Source organism: Zalophus californianus, chromosome 8 (genome assembly GCF_009762305.2).
Source record: "Zalophus californianus isolate mZalCal1 chromosome 8, mZalCal1.pri.v2, whole genome shotgun sequence".
Classification (NCBI taxonomy): domain Eukaryota; kingdom Metazoa; phylum Chordata; class Mammalia; order Carnivora; family Otariidae; genus Zalophus; species Zalophus californianus.
This window is the reverse complement of record NC_045602.1, coordinates 115,102,808-115,118,571: the sequence shown is the minus strand read 5'-3', so window position 1 is coordinate 115,118,571 and position 15,764 is coordinate 115,102,808. Positions and strand designations below refer to the sequence as shown.

Genomic DNA, 15,764 nt, shown 5'->3' with positions numbered 1-15,764 from the left:
GAGAATAATCTGAGGGCTTGTGACATGGCAGGCACCATGCCCAGTGCGTTTTGTACACTAGGTCTCATTACTTCTAAGGTGCCATCAAAGATGAGCTACGACATTATTTGGAGCCCCTAAGAAAGAAAAGAGCTACTATTTAGGACATGCCGTTGATTGTATGATGCCCCTCAACTTCAGAGATATTAAAATATAGGGGGGAATCTTAGAATCTATGGAGTATGGGATCATCTCATCTATTACACTTCATTGCCCTCTGAACATATTTTTCTCCTTATCTTTGTGCCTACTGGGTGGGGGTGGGGGTGCAGGGATTGCTTCATGAAAATTCTCCTATTCTGCAGCCTCTCTCGAACAGTTTCCTTTGCCCCCTTGCCGCCTTGAGAGGAGATGTAAGCAAGCTGCTTCAGTGATTCCTCTTTGATCCCTAACAGCAGCTGACATTTACTGAGCACTCTCTATGTACCCGCTACTGTCCTAAGCACTTTAATGTCCCGGCAACCCTATCCGGTAAACACTATTTTTTACCATTCTCCTTTTACAGATGACAACGCAGAGCCCCTCTGCTCTAAGGGTCCCTTGCTGGCTCTGCGGCCCTGGTCCGGGCAAGCACAGCTACTCTGTATGGTTTTCCTCCTCTCCCTGGAAAAGCAGAAATGGTTCTCAGAGGTTAGGGGGTGATGCAGAGAATGGAAGTGGCACTGGGTGAGCCTTGGAGAAAGGAGAGGCCCCCAGACCATGAGTTCAGTGGGTAATGGGGTTTGGGGGAAGGGAGGATGGCTTATCGACCTGAGACCTATCCACTTAGGCCATACCCTGGACCCTCTGGCCCCACACACTACTGAACATATGGACCGATTGATGGCCAAGGACTTAGCGAAGGCCACACAGCCGGGCAGCTGTTGGCTGGCACCAAGCCCCGTATCTCCTGTTTCACCATGAGTTGCCCACTTTCTCTACTCTGCCTTGCCCATGTCTTCTCTTTAGTTACCTGCAAAGCAGAGGAGCTGTGCAGGTGCTGGTTAGTTCCTCAGCAGTAAGAATATCGCTAGTAGTAGTTAACATTTATTGGGGGCTTACTCTGTGCCAGGCACAGGCATTGGGGATTGCAAACTCAAATCCCTGAATGGCGGGGCAAGTAAGTGAGGTGGGCCAGGCAGGGACTACGGTGGCCTAGAGGGTCAAGGCTCTGGCTCAGCAGGGGACGGCAACCGCTCAGCATGGCCTGCCTAGTATTGCCAGATATTACTGTTTTATTTTTTTTATTTTTTTTAAAGATTTTATTTATTTATTTGAGAGAGAGAGAATGAGAGATAGAGAGCATGAGAGGGAAGAGGGTCAGAGGGAGAAGCAGACTCCCCGCTGAGCAGGGAGCCTGATATGGGACTCGATCCCAGGACCCTGGGATCATGACCTGAGCCGAAGGCAGTTGCTTAACCAACTGAGCCACCCAGGCGCCCCAGATATTACTGTTTTAAAGGAAAGCCGGATATTTGAATTTTTATATAGCATTTCCCAGTTTAAGAAAATTTTAAACTAATTCACAATTCAGAAAAACAAAATACTCTGTGGGCAAATGGAATCATACCTGTGGGACAGTTTGCAAAATCTGCTTATTTTCTCATTTAACCCTGACACACATCCTATAAGGGAGCCCTTGCCCCTTGTTGTACAGATGGGGCAAGCCAAGCTCTTCAAGAGCGTGAATCACCTACTCAAGGTCATCTAGCCAAGCCACATAGTTGGGGTCTGCCTGACTCCTAAGGCTTGCTCCTTATGTTTAATGGCCTCTCAGATGGGTAAGAACCCTGTGTTCAGACACAGCCAGAACTGGTACAGTGACAGAACACCTCCAGGGACAGCAAAGCATCAGAGAATTCAGTGTAGCAATGAGGGATCATTCGATACCAATGTGATGTTGCAGACATAAAGCCCCGCCTCCCTCTGCCAGAACTCAACAATGGACGTCTCTGTGCCCCTTAATAAAATTAAGTCACCACAGAATCATTTCTCCCAATGATGCAGTCATGATGATGGGATGTTCTTGTTTGGAGATTTTTTTTTTTTGAAAAAAAAATTTTTTTAAACGTAAGAATGTATGCTTTGGCGAGGTGGTGTATGTGGAATAAATAGGCTTGAATTATTTGTGTTGTTTGTCAAACTTCTTAATGAGCATGTGGTGCAGGTTCATGTAAATAATTCTGACTCTCCCCCTGAACTATGAGCTCCAGGTATCAGAAATGAGGTCTGTTTTGTGTCCAGCTGTCTCCCCAGCACCTAGCACAATGTCTGACACAATTGCTCAATAAATATCTGTGGATTGAATGTGGTTCAAGAAATGAATTGACTTGTCCAAGGTCACACAGACCGCGGTTCCCATTTACATCCACCTGATTCAGAAGCTCTTCCTATCACTTCTCCACAATGCTGACTCCTGGAAAAACTCAAGGGAAAGATATCTCCACAGTGAGGATGATGTTGGGTCCAGGAGCTTCCACCCTTTTGGACTCCTCTAGAATTAGATGTTGGTGGAGGTGGTCATGGGGGTGAGCATCTCCTAATTAAACCACTATCCATTATAATATCTTTTGGAAACCACACATTATAATCTTGACAGCCCTGAGCCTGGCCCTTGGGGTATTTACAGGAAGTGATGAGGTATGAAGGGCAGGCACTAGGGTTTGGCAGTGGAACAGGCCAAGTTCCCATCTCATTTCTGCTCTCTGACCTTAAGCTGTGAGTGCCCCTCTCTGAGCCTCCTTTTTCCTGCACCATGTGGATAAACAAGCTTCACTTAAGGGATTATTGGTTCAAAGGAGATCATCATTGGAAGTGGCTGCCCAGTAATTGTGGAGCTTTTGGAAGCCTACCAGCCTGAAGAGAAGTGTTGATGTAGAGAACAGCCTTATCAGTATCTCCCAGGCTTGAGGCCAAGGGGCCCCATCTTTCAAACCTTTGCTGCTTTCAAGTGGGTATTAATAGATACAGAAGGCCCTTTTCTCTTTCTTGATTTCACACTGGGAACTCTGGTCTTCACTCCTTTCTGCTGCAGCAGGACCGGAGGGATTGTGGGAAGAAGGCACCTGCTTCTACCTGGGAGGTTGGGTACTTGAATACTTTGGGGAGGGCAGGGCTTTGGTAAACCCCTAGCTTTGACCTCCACCAAGCATTTTCATCTGCTAGGTAAGCGCATGCCCTTTGGGCCTCAGCTTTCTCATCATGACATGGGGCAATAATAGCAATATCTGTCTTGCTTCTCCAGCAACCAGTGCAGTGCTTGGCAGAAGACAGGTGCTCAGTAACTGTTTGTCGAATGACTATTGGGTATGAGAGTACTTTACAAAACAAATGTTACCGTTATTGAGACTCTTTGGGAAGATATGGAGCAAGGAAACTCCATCTGGAAGGGGAATGTCGCTGGCTTTTTACTCTCTGTCAGAGTCTGGCTTGGTTATTTCAGATGAAACCTACCATTCTAATAATGGTGGCCTCTCTATCTGGGGAGAAGGGGACAGGCTGATCCCGTGGCTGGGAATCCAGTGCAGGCCAGATTCCATCACTGGCTGACCCCACAGTTCCCTACTTCGGAATGGGCCTCAACTTTGCCATCTCTACAGCAAAAGGCTTACACGGTCTCTATGGTCCCTTCTAGTGCTGAGTCTAGGATTTACAAAGAGCAATCTTTTCTTTCTTTACTTTCTTTCTTCTTTCTTTCTTTCTTTTTCTTTTCTTTCTTTCTTTTCTTTCTTTCTTTCTTTCCTTCCTTCCTTCCTTTTTCTTTCTCTTTTCCTTTCTTCCTTCCTTTCTAGAGAGAGAGAGAAAGTGTGCATGCCCCCGCACGCAGGATGGGGAGGGGCAAAGGGAGAGGGAGAGAGAGAGAATCCTAAGCAGGCTCCACGCCCAGTGCAAAGCCCGACACAGGGCTGGATCTCACTACCCTGAGATCATGACCTGAACCGAAACCAAGAGTCAGATGCTTAACCAACTGAGCCACCCAGGTGCCCCCTACAATGAGTAATTTCAAAAACGGCTTTGGAAACTCCTGCTGCTTTCCTAAACCACCTCATAGTTTATAGAACACTTACAGCAGATCCCCTATGTTTTTTATCCTGATGGCGACCCAGGAAGAGGCCAGGGCAATGTGCCCATTTTACAGATGAGGAAACTGGAGCTGAGAATCGTCCTAAAGGGGCTATAATTCAGGGCTGCACCACACATTTTGGTTATACCGGTATACTATTTGTTCTCAAATGTGAACCTGCATAAAAGTCACCTGGCATTGGGGGGGTGGGGTGGGTAGGGGATTGTTGGTGAAAATACAGATTCCTGAGCACGTAGAGATTCTAAATTGGCAAGGCTGGGGTGGGCCCAAAGTTAACAAGTGCCCAGGTGATTCTGAAACCAGGGGCTGAGGACTCCTTTTGGAGAGCCAGGGCCTCCTTGGTGTATTCTGTGTAGCCTCAGGCACCAGCCTGTTCCTTTCCTAACCTTTCTCAGCACCTGTTCTGGGCCAGACCAGTGTTGGGAGGAGGCCCTGTTGGAGCTCCCAGTCTGGTAGGAGAGGCAGATGGAGAAGCTGAATGTGTGGTCAGTGTTGGAACAGAGGCAGCATTGGGCAATGGAGGAAGTGAGTAATTACGACTCTGGAGGGCTCTCTGGAGGAAGTCATGTTTGTTCTGGGCCTAGGGATTTGATCCTTGTTTGTGTATTAGCTCCCTTTTTTTTTTTTTCCTGTGGGTCATCCCCACCAGATGGCAGGCAAGTTCATAGAAATGATTAAGTCTCACATCTCTGCCCTCAGAGCTGGCACAAGGCCTGGCACAGAGGAGAGGACAATATTGGTCAAATCAGCTGACCTGAGCAATGAGAAATGGCTGATGGAGATGTCCCAGGGCCTCCGGATTAAATGCATTTTCATGCTCAGCACCCTCACCTCCTCCCTTTGCGAGTTCTAACATGGAGTTAATGGTGGAAATTCCTCATCATATTCCAAACATTTGTTACCTCTCTTCCTCTCCTTATCTTTTCACTAGACTGAGCTCTTCAAGGTCTGAACTAAGAATGGGGCACAGAGCAGGCTCTCAAAACGTTTGCTGAATAAGTGGGTGAATGAATGAGTTCAAAGCAGAAGCTGTGCATTGGCTATTGAAGAGATTCCGGCTAAAAGGGGGCTTACAGGAAAGCCCCAAGCTGCATTGGGCCAGATGTCCCTCCCCATTTCCTAGCAGCCCCCTTCTGCTCAGGCTCAGGGTGAGAGGGACAAGGCAGGTGCAGGATTTGAAAGTAAATGGTATAGGTGGGGCAAGTTGAGATGGGAGCGGCAGCTGGGGCTTTGGAGGTGGGGCTGAACCTAGAAAAGAGGAAGGGCAGTTTCTAGTGATCCGAACTGAGGTTGTTGGGGCTACAGGTGGCAGAGTCTAGGGGTCACGTGAGGTCTAAGTACGGTGTGAAGTGCAGAACGGACGCTCTGTCCTAAAGGTCTCCATACAGGGATCAGCAGGATGCGGTGCATCGGGGTGGGAGAGGGGCCACCACGCCTCGGGTAGGGACAGTCCCGGCTGGGGGTGGGGAGTGCGAAAGCTCCTGGCACCGCCCCGACAAAGCCTGCGCGCGCCCGGTCGCGCGATTGGCCGCGCCACCTCGCGCCGACGCCCCGTCCCGCCCACCGCCGCCGGTCCGGCGCGCTGCAGCCAATGGACCCCGTCGCCGTCGCCTACGTCACAGTCCGGACAGCCAATGGTGAGAGCGCTCGGCGGCTCGTGGCTCTTTCGCGGCAAAAAGGATTTGGCGCGTAAAAGTGGCCGGGACTTTGCAGGCAGCGGCGGCCGGGGGCGGAGCGGGATCGAGCCCTCGCCGCGGCCTGCCGCCATGGGCCCGCGCCGCCGCCGCTGCCTGCCACCCGGGCCGCGCGGGCCGTGAGCGCCATGGCCGTGGCCCCCGCAGGCGGCCCATGCGCGCCGGCGCTGGAGGCCCTGCTCGGGGCCGGCGCGCTGCGGCTGCTCGACTCCTCGCAGATCGTCATCATCTCCACGGCGCAGGACGCCAGCGCCCCGCCGGCCCCCGCCGCGCCCGCCGCCGGCCCCCGCGACCCCGACCTGCTGCTCTTCGCCACGCCGCAGGCGCCCCGGCCCACACCCAGCGCGCCGCGCCCTGCGCTGGGCCGCCCGCCGGTACGGACACCAGGGACACTGGGCCGAGTGCGCGTCTGGACCCCCGTGCAGACCCGGGCGGGGCGCGGTTTTTGGCCCGGAGGCAACGGGGGCGGGGGAGGGGGTGGGCCGAGGCTCCCGGGCTGGGCGGGGCCGAGCCTGGGTTGGGCCTCCGGGCCCCGCCCCGGGGTGCGGGGTGACCTCGGGCCAGTCCCTGTTTGCTCCTCTTCCCTGGGCCTCAGCTTCCCGGAGCCGCTCGAGGGTCAGACTCCGGTAATAATGGCCCACGTGTATTCAGTTGGCGTTGCCTGCATGCCAGGTCTCTGGGCGACTTCGAGCCAGCTAAAACTCACAACCGTGCTGTGAGTGCAGTGTTGTCACTGTGCCCATCTGAACTGAGGCCCAGAGAGGGGAAGTGACTTGCCCCCGGTCATACGGCTGCAAGTGGTGAGGGTGGGATTTGAATTGAGGCCTGCTGGCTCCAGACCAGAACTCGTGGCAGGGTAGTGGGCATGGCTCCTTGGGGAGGTGAAGGGGGGTGTCCTGGGGCCAGACTATTGAAGAGTCATTGAGGAGACCCTCCTTCCTGCCTAGATGCTCCACTGCCAGGTGCAGGCCTGGGCCTCTGGGCCTCTGGGGACAGGCCTCCTGGCTGGGAGGCCTTCTCTGCAGGGGCGGGGTGGCTGGGCCAGCTGCTGATCCCCTCCCTCTGCCTGTCCTTCCATCTGCCACCCTCCACCCTCACAGGCCCTGGTTGCCATGGAGCCTCATTAGGCAGGCAGGCAGACCCCTAGGCCCCCAGGGAAGTCCTGGGTGGGCTGGGCCTCTTGGGAGCTGGAGTAGAGGCCCCCAGTGCCAGGAGAGAGTAAACATCCCAGGGAGATGGCTTGATAAAGTGTTCCCTGAGCAGCAAGAGGCTCAAGACCAATTTGGACTGGGGGGCCCAGAAGAGGTTGCTGAATTACAGGGGACAAGGGTGTAGAGGCCTGAAGCTTGGACCTGTGGGCTGCAGGACTGGGTGTGGAGACCAGTTTGACTGGCAGAGCCTGTGGGTGAAGGTGGGGTGTGGAAGGCTGGCAGGGGGGCCAGGCCAGCCTGGCAGGATGGGGTCTCAGCAGGGGGCTTGGAGCAAGTGGGAGGGGTGAGGCAGAGCAGGGCAAGGAGGTGGAAGCTGTCCAACTGCTTATAGGGGCCTGGGTGGCAGCTGGTCCCTGAGGCATCCCGGCAAGTCTCCCCTAACTCCCTTGGCCCCTCGCCCAGTGCTGCCTTCCTTCCGGAATCACCAAGATGCTAATAATAATAACAATGGGAGCCACCATTGTTTTGAGACTGTTTTGTGTGTCAGGCTGTGTGCCAAGCACTTCACCCACTTAACTCAGCAACCATCCCGTTTTACAGATAGGGAAGCTGAGACCTAGAGGTGGTAGGTCATTCAGCTAGTGAAATGGTGGGACCAGTCCAGACTTCCTGAGGGGTTAACCAATTAGCCACTGGGATGCTTTGCCTCCTGGGGATGCTAATAGAGGTTGAAGGAAGTTCAGGGACCCTACTGATGGGTCAAGGGAGGAGGATTGTACCAAGGGGCGGGTCACCTATATCCCAGTGGCTTTTCTCTGCAGGTGCCAGCCTGGGGCCTGGACCTGAAAACTGCATTTAGCTGACTAACTGACAGTACTTAGCCGACCCCCAGGACCGTAGAGGCTGAGCTCCAACCTCAGAGGGACTGCCAGAGGCTGGGCTGAGGAAATGTGCGCCACCTCACCCCCAGTGGTGTCAGGGGCAGCCTTTGTGGGCCTGAGCTTTCCATTCATTCAACTGTTATTGCGTTAGTGAACACCCAAGAGGTACTAGACACGGGCAAGCAAGGAGCCTCTGCCCTCACAGCATTGAAGCATTGGGAGCCATTTTCTGCCGGTGGGTGGGGGTGAGGCCTGGCACCATCCTGGAGCCAAAGTCCAGAAACATGGGCCCAGCTTTGGCCCTCCAACACTCCCCCCTTCTTGTACCCCTGAGCTGTGGCCTCCACTGACCTTCTGCACTGGCATTGGTTTGGGGCAGTCTTTGAAACAAGCTGCAGGTTCAGCTTCTGCATCAGTGAGCATTCATTGAGCACCTCTTGCATATACAAGGCCCTGTACAATTCAGCCATTTCTCCTGGCCCTTCCCGTCCACTTCTATGCTGTTGTCACGGCTGTTTAAAAAACCAGTTAAATATGATAGACATTTGCTATAGAAAAAGAGTTAAGAGACTAAAAAGCTGAAGGATGCCAACCCCATTTTTCCTTCTGTTTTCTTTTCCTAAGCTTGTTTTTTTTTTTTTAAAGGTGGTAGCGACAGCTTTCTTTTTCTTAATTTTTAGAAACTGTAGTTTTTCCTTTATTTCTATGTTTAAACAGTGGGTCATCCATACTTTATAGATACCGTAACAGCCCCCTGTGGCTGTCCCCACACACACCATACAGAGGTTACTCCTAGAAGAGATTCTAAAATATTAGAAACTAAAGCAGAGAAAAATGTTTCATGAGGTTTTTTAATCCAAAAAGGGATCACATAAATGCATTGCCCTCAAATGACGTTTTTCTTGTCATTATGTCTCTGAGAGGATTGTGTCACCCTGCCTTAGTCCTCGACAGCTATGTGGTACTCCGGGGCTGGGGGAGCCACACTTTCTGTGGCTCCCCTTCCACAGGTGGTTGTTGGAGTGGCCCAGATTTTTTCACCAGTGTTCTGTGTGTCTTCACCTCTGCCTTGTTAGGCTCCTGTGCCAAGATCTCTAGAGAGCAGTGGCAGAAATGGACCTCTGCTTGAGCCCTTGCTTTGCGGTGTGGCATTGACCTGTCTTCAGGGGCGGGTAGGGGCCTGAGGAACAGGGAGAAGATGAGGGGTGCCGTTGGCAGGAGCATGCTAGGTTCAAGCCCAAGGGACGAGACTGGCTTTTGGGGGGCTGGCTTCTGGACAAGGCTGCCCGGAGGTCGGGCACATGGTCCATAGGAACGTGGGCTCTGTGCCAGCTTGTTAGGGCTCACATCCTGGCCCTGCCTCTCACCGACCTTTCTGAGCCGCAGGCCCCTTGGGAAGGGGAGGTCACCACGGCATCTGTTGCAAGGCCTGGGCAGAGGGTTTGATGACTGGATGCAGGTAAAGCCATTCTTTAGCAGTGCTTGGTACACCAGAGGCACTGGGCCTGTGCGAGCGCTTCTGTCCCCGGGACACTCGAGGGCATCCCCCAAGGCGCCCGTGAGGAGGGGGGTCTGGGCCTGGCGGCGCACGTTAGTTAACACCAGGCACCACGGCGGACAGTGACGATTCAGGCCCAGCGCCTGCCTCTGAGGGGGCACTGCCCTTCCGGGTGAGGCCAACACCTCTTCGGAAATTTGTAGCACTAGATAATGTGGGGAAAGGTCGGGTTTGAGGCGCTTTGGCGGGAGAAGCGGCCCGGTCTGTTGCAGGATCAGAAGGACCTAAGTAAGTAAGGTGCCAGCCCACAGAGGTGGGAAGAGTCCGTGCGAAGTGGAGGGAGGCAGGGAGGGCGCTGCTAGGAGGGAGCCCCCGTGGGCTAAGGCTTGGAGGCAGAGGTCTGTGAGAAAACCTGTCTGAGCGGAAGTTCATGTGGAGAAGTGGCCGAGGGGGTACTAGGCTGGAGAGGGACAGATGGAGGTGGGGAGATGGCTGAGTGGTCCAGATGGGAGGAGACAGTGGCTGTGGTGATGGGATTTCTTGGCAACCAGGTGTGACGAGGGCATGGCTGCCGAGTGAGGTTCTAGCTCAGGAAACCCTGTGGGTGAGAGAGGGGCAGGTATGGCTGGTGTGGGTCAGGACGGGCCCGAGATGCCTGTGAGACTTCTGGGGCAATCTCCATCCCCCAGTGTGTACGCCGGGAGTCCTGGTTCGGCCGCTTCCTGGCCGTCGGACCTTGGGCCTCTCTGGGCTCCAGTTACTTTATCTGTAAGATGGAGCCATCATTATTATTTTTAAAGATTGTATTTATTGATTTGACAGAGCGCCGGAGAGCACAAGGCAGGGGGAGTGGGAGAGGGAGACGCAGACTCCCTGCTGAGCAGGGAGCCCGATGCGGGGTGGGATCATGACCTGAGCCGAAGGCAGATGCCCAACTGACTGAGCCACCCAAGCGCCCCGAAACAGAGCCATTATTGTGCTGCTGGTCCATAGGACGGAATGAATTAACATGTGCAAAGCATGCGGTGAGCGCTAACTGCCACCATGTTCATAGAACCAGAGAGGAGGTGACTCGCCCAAAGGACCTGGCTCCTAATGGCTTAAAACAACAAGCACTCAACTAATACAACACTGTATGTTAATGATACTAGAATTGAAATTAAAAACTTAATTAAAATAAAACCCCAGTAACAAACATTTATTATTCATACAGACTTGTGGGGCAGGAATTCAGAGGAGACTTAGCCTAGTGCTTCTGGCTCAGGGTCTTGAGGTTGTAGCCAAAATGTTGGGCCAGGCTGCAGTCATCAGAAGGCATGACCAAGGTTGTTTCTAAGACTCATGTTGCTACTGGAGGAGGCCTCAGTGCCTTGCCACTTGGGCCTGTGTGACATGGCCGCGGCTCTGTCCAACATAGAAAAGGAGGAGGAAGCTCCAGTGCGTCTCTGACCCAGTCCAAGAAGTGACTTGTCATCACTTCCATCACACTGCTCCTTAGAAGCAAGTTACCAGATCTGGCCCATATTTAAGGGGAGGAGAATTAGGCCCCATTTTTGGAAAGGAAGAGTATCAAATTTGCTGACCTACTTTAAAACCACCACAGACACCCAGGAAGTAGTGGTAGAGCTAGAGCTAGAACTTGAACTCGGGTCTTTTGCCCTCCAGTTGAGTATCTGTCCCATGTGGTAGGATTGTGTCCCCTGGGATCTCCCCCTCCCTCACACACTTGGGGGCCTGGTAGAGAAAGTGGGGCAGGGGTGGCCCAGGAGCACCAAGCCCGAGCCAGGTCTCTTGTGGCCTTGCTCCTGGTTATTGGGCATCCTCCCGTTGTCTCTGCCACAGGTAAAGCGGAGGTTGGACCTGGAAACTGACCATCAGTACCTAGCTGAGAGCAGCGGGCCAGCCCGGGGCAGAGGCCGCCACCCAGGAAAAGGTACCCACAGAGCTTGGGCTCGGGCAGGCCCTCTGACCGGGCCCAAGTTGGGGGTGTGGACAGACAGACATGCTTGCAAAGTAAGCTCTGGTCTGTCAGGCCTGGACCTGAGCCAGGCCTCTGGGGGCCCCGAGGGGCAGCTGGAGTGGCTGCCTGGCATGGCTTCCCTAGGCCCTGGGGGGTGGGGAGTTCCCTAGCCAGAAGAGGAATGTCGTGTGGTTGGCAGGCAGCAGGCCCAGGCCCTCCCTGTTGGCTTCGCCAAGGGGAAGGAGCCATCTGCCCATCCCACCCCCATCTTCCTGCCCTGCACTGCCGGGAAGGCTAGCCTGCCTGGGTGTGGGGGTGGTGCTGAGGGAACCTTCCTTGCCTGGACCCCCAGGTGTGAAATCCCCAGGGGAGAAGTCACGCTATGAGACCTCGCTGAATCTGACCACGAAACGCTTCCTGGAGCTGCTGAGCCGCTCAGCTGATGGCGTTGTTGATCTGAACTGGGCGGCCGAGGTGCTGAAGGTGCAGAAACGGCGCATCTACGACATCACCAATGTCCTCGAGGGCATCCAGCTCATTGCCAAGAAGTCCAAGAACCACATCCAGTGGCTGTAGGTACCAGCCACTCTGGAGGGCAGGCAAGAGGCTGAGGCCCCGGGGCCAGGCCAGCGTGCAGGAGCTGATAGCGATCTCCACCGTGACTTGTCCACATCCTCGTCATCTCGCTGGGGAAACCAAGGCTTAGAGGGGGAGGTGGCTTCTCTGAGGAAAGTCCACAGATCTTACATCTGCAGCTCAATGCACCGTCATGTATTTCTTCGCCTGGGGAGCCACCATCCAGATCAGGGTGAAGAACGTGTCCAGCACCACGAAAGTTCCCTGTGCTCCTTCCCAGTTGTTGCCCGCCCCTCCTCCCCTTAGGTGATGACTATTCTGCCCTCTGTTGCCATCAGTGGGATTGTCTTAACACAACTGTTTGATTCTTGTTAATTCTTGTTTCAGTTTTCCCCTCTCACCTCCTTCCCTGGCCTTCCTACTCCCTTCTCTTTGACACCTCTTCCTTTTCAGTTTTTGGTGGATCATTCCATTCTGCACCATTTTTTTTCTTTCTACTCGACCACACGTCTTGGAAGTGCGTCCATGTCTGTATATCTTATATTCCCGGCCTTTTATACAACCGGATAGTGTTCCAAGGCATGCCTGTGCCGTCATCTACTTAGCCTGCCCCCTGTGAGGGACGTGTCGGTATTCACAGCCATTCAGGCCCGACTTTGGAGCCCAGCCGGGCTGACTTGGAGCCCAGCTTCCGCCCTCTGCCATTTCCCAGCCGAGGAGCCAGACCCAGAGAGGGACGAGGGCTTGCTTGGGCCTTACAGAATGGGCGGCAGCAGACTAGGTGCTGAGGGTTAGGGCTCCTGGGCCAGGAGCTGCAAACCCTCCGTTTGCTTCCTGCAGAGGCAGCCACGCGGCAGTAGGGATCGGTGGGCGGCTTGAAGGACTGACCCAGGACCTCCGGCAGCTGCAGGAGAGTGAGCGGCAGCTGGACCACCTGATCCACGTCTGCACCACACAGCTGCGGCTGCTGTCTGAGGACTCTGACAGCCAGCGATATCCTTGGACTGGGGGGGGGTGCTGCTGTGGGGGACAGAACTGGCGGTGGGGCCCCATCCAAGTGGGACTAGGGAGGCGACCCCGGGCCCTGGATTCAGGAAGGGGCTCTGGCTTTGGATGCCAGCTCTGGGCTGAACACTTACTCAGTGTTAGGCTGGACAAATTACAGGACGTCTTGGAGCCTCAGCTTCATCTGTAAAAGGGGAAAGTAATCAATCCCCAAACTGTGCAGACTAAAACAAGAAACCCTAGTATGAACAGTAGCAAACATTTATTTAGTAGTGATTTGGTACATGGCAGTAGCTTCAAAGTTAGAGATCTAAGTTCTTATTTGCCTTTCATTCGCAAAAATAGAAACTTTTTAAGATTTTATCTTTAAGTAATCTCTATACCCAACATGAGGCTCAAACTCACAACCCCGAGAAGAGTCCCACGCTCCACTGACTGAGCCAACCAGGCGCCGCTAGAAACTTTATTTTAAAATAAGTGTTTTTTTGTTTGTTTGCTTTTTTTAGTGAATACCCAATTATGTGGGGTTTTTGTTTTTGTTTTTTCTTAAGATTTGAGGGGGGAGCGGGAGAGCGCATGCGTGTGAGAGAGCACAAGAGCAGGGGGAGGGAAAAGCGGACTCCCTGCGGAGCAGGGAGCCCAATGTGGGGATCATGACCTGAGCTGAAGGCCAATGCTTAACTGACTGAGCCACCCAGGCGCCCCCCAAATTATGTTTATAAGTTTTGGAGACAACCACCAACTGACACCAAGGTCACGGGTCAGAATAAATTCTCAGCACCAGGTGTGGCGTTGCGTTAAGTAATTTACGTGAAATTATTGCAGGCAGCCATCATTACTTTGGGATTTTGTGGGTAGAATGATCTCATTGTACAGATGTGGAAATTGAAGCTCAAGGGCGTGAGACGGTCTCAAGCACCAACTACGTGCCAGGCCCTGGGGTGGGGTATGGAGAGCACAGAACAAACTAAGTAGGTATGGGCTCTTAATGAACTGTCTGGGTGGGTGACCACAGAGGTCAGAGGTCATATGGTCCTTGACTCCACCAACCCTGGCCTACGTGACCTGCCAGGACCTTCGTAGCATCGCAGACCCTGCAGAGCAGATGGTCATGGTGATCAAGGCCCCTCCCGAGACCCAGCTCCAAGCTGTAGACTCCTCAGAGGTGAGACCCAGGACTCCAGATCTGCCCAGGACAGGCTGGGCGGGGTTGGTAGTCAGCTGAGCCTCCATTTACCCTGCCTGCTGCCTCCACCCAGACCTTTCAGATCTCCCTTAAGAGCAAACAAGGCCCCATTGACGTTTTCCTGTGCCCTGAGGAGACTGCAGGCGGGATCAGCCCTGGGAAGACCCCGTCCCAGGGGACAGCTTCTGGGGAGGAGGACCGGGCAGTTCACCCTGCCACCACCGTGCCACCGCCGTCATCTCCCCCTTCGTCCCCCACCGCGGATCCCAGCCAGTCCCTGCTCAGCCTGGAGCAAGGTGGGTGAAGGGGGGGTGGGGGGGGTGGGTCAGGGTCCCTCTCCCAGCGGGGTGGGCAGCCACGATAGCCCCCTCTACCCTCCCTGCCCTCCCTGCGGGCCGTCCCCGGCCTGTGATGCTCCCCCGTCTCCCCAGAACCTCTGCTTTCCCGGATGGGCGGCCTGCGGGCCCCCGCGGACGCGGACCGCCTGTCCCCGCTGGTGGCGGCCGACTCGCTCCTGGAACATGTGCGGGAGGACTTCTCCGGCCTCCTCCCGGAGGAGTTCATCAGCCTGTCCCCCCCTCAGGAGGCCCTCGACTACCACTTTGGCCTTGAGGAGGGTGAGGGCATCAGAGACCTCTTCGACTGTGACTTTGGGGACCTTACCCCTCTGGATTTCTGACGGGGCTTGGGGGGGACCAGGGCCTCCTGAGATGCCCACCCTGTCTTTGCAGCCCTGGAGCCCCCTGCCCCTGGCCGTCCTCCCAGCCCAATTGGAAACGTTTAATTTATACCCCTCTCCCCTATCTCCAGAAGCCTCTAGCTCTGGAGTCTGGCTACTTGCCAGGAGGCTGAGCAAGCCAGGAAGGGAAGGATTCTGTTTGTGGTGTGTATGTGCATGCACCCAACACCCAACATGTGTGTACACGGGGTGAGTGGTGTGTGAGCATGTGTGTGTGCATGTACCGGGGAATGAAGGTGAACACATCTGTGCGTGCACTGAAAACACGCCCCAGTGTGTCCACGTGTGTGTGCATGAGTCCATGTGTGCGCGTGGTGGGGGCTCTAACTGCACTTTTGGTCTCCTTGCTCCAGGGGCCCCACGAGGCCCAGGGTGGCCACCTGCCCCCAGAATCCTGTGTGCTGACCAGGCCAGGTGGCGAGGCCTTGGCCTGCTTGTTTGCAGGACAGCCAGAGCACTTCTGTCGTCTTAAAGGTTTTTCTGATCGAAGCTTTAATGGAGCGTTATTTATTTATCAAGGCCTCTTTGGCAAGCCTGGGGCACCAGCAAAGGGTAGGAGGGATGTGGGACTGATGCCCCAACTCCCTATACCCCTGAGCGGGGCGGGGGTCCCTGAGCTGTTCTTTGCCCTACTCCGAAGGAGGTGAGGCCCGAGCGGTTTATTTATTGGGAAAGTGAGGGAGGGAGACTGACTGACAGCCATGGGTGGATCAAGGGGGTGGTCCCTCCCCAGGGGGTCACTGCAGGGCCCCAACTGCCCCCCAGGATGGATGTGAGATGGGAAAGGTGAGTGGGGGACCTTCACTGACAAGGTGGGCAGGAGGGGTGGGTGAAGGGCTTCCGCTAGCCCAGACCACAGGGGCCCCTCTGCCCCACTCATTGCTCTGCCCCCCCCCCCAATCTGCACTTTGATTTACCTTCCTAACCGCTCTGTTCCCTCCTGCTTTGGTTTTAATAAATATTTTGATGGTG

General features: G+C 54.5%; 2 protein-coding genes across 2 annotated transcripts in view; both read left to right on the top strand.

Annotated features, from left to right (window-relative positions):
- The window catches only part of PXMP4 (peroxisomal membrane protein 4), a 27,308-nt gene extending 16,049 nt beyond the window's left edge, over positions 1-11,259 (top strand). The window contains exon 5 of the transcript XR_003524955.1: positions 11,169-11,259. The gene's annotated coding sequence lies outside the window, so the exon portion shown is untranslated. The remainder of the gene's footprint in view (positions 1-11,168) is intronic.
- On the top strand, positions 4,619-15,764 carry E2F1 (E2F transcription factor 1). The gene is made up of 8 exons (XM_027623880.1): positions 4,619-4,627; positions 5,799-6,170; positions 11,169-11,259; positions 11,639-11,858; positions 12,703-12,855; positions 13,918-14,032; positions 14,127-14,349; positions 14,485-15,764. The coding sequence occupies exons 1-8, from the start codon at positions 4,619-4,621 to the stop codon at positions 14,730-14,732; spliced, it is 1,431 nt and encodes a 476-aa protein (XP_027479681.1). The 3' UTR covers positions 14,733-15,764.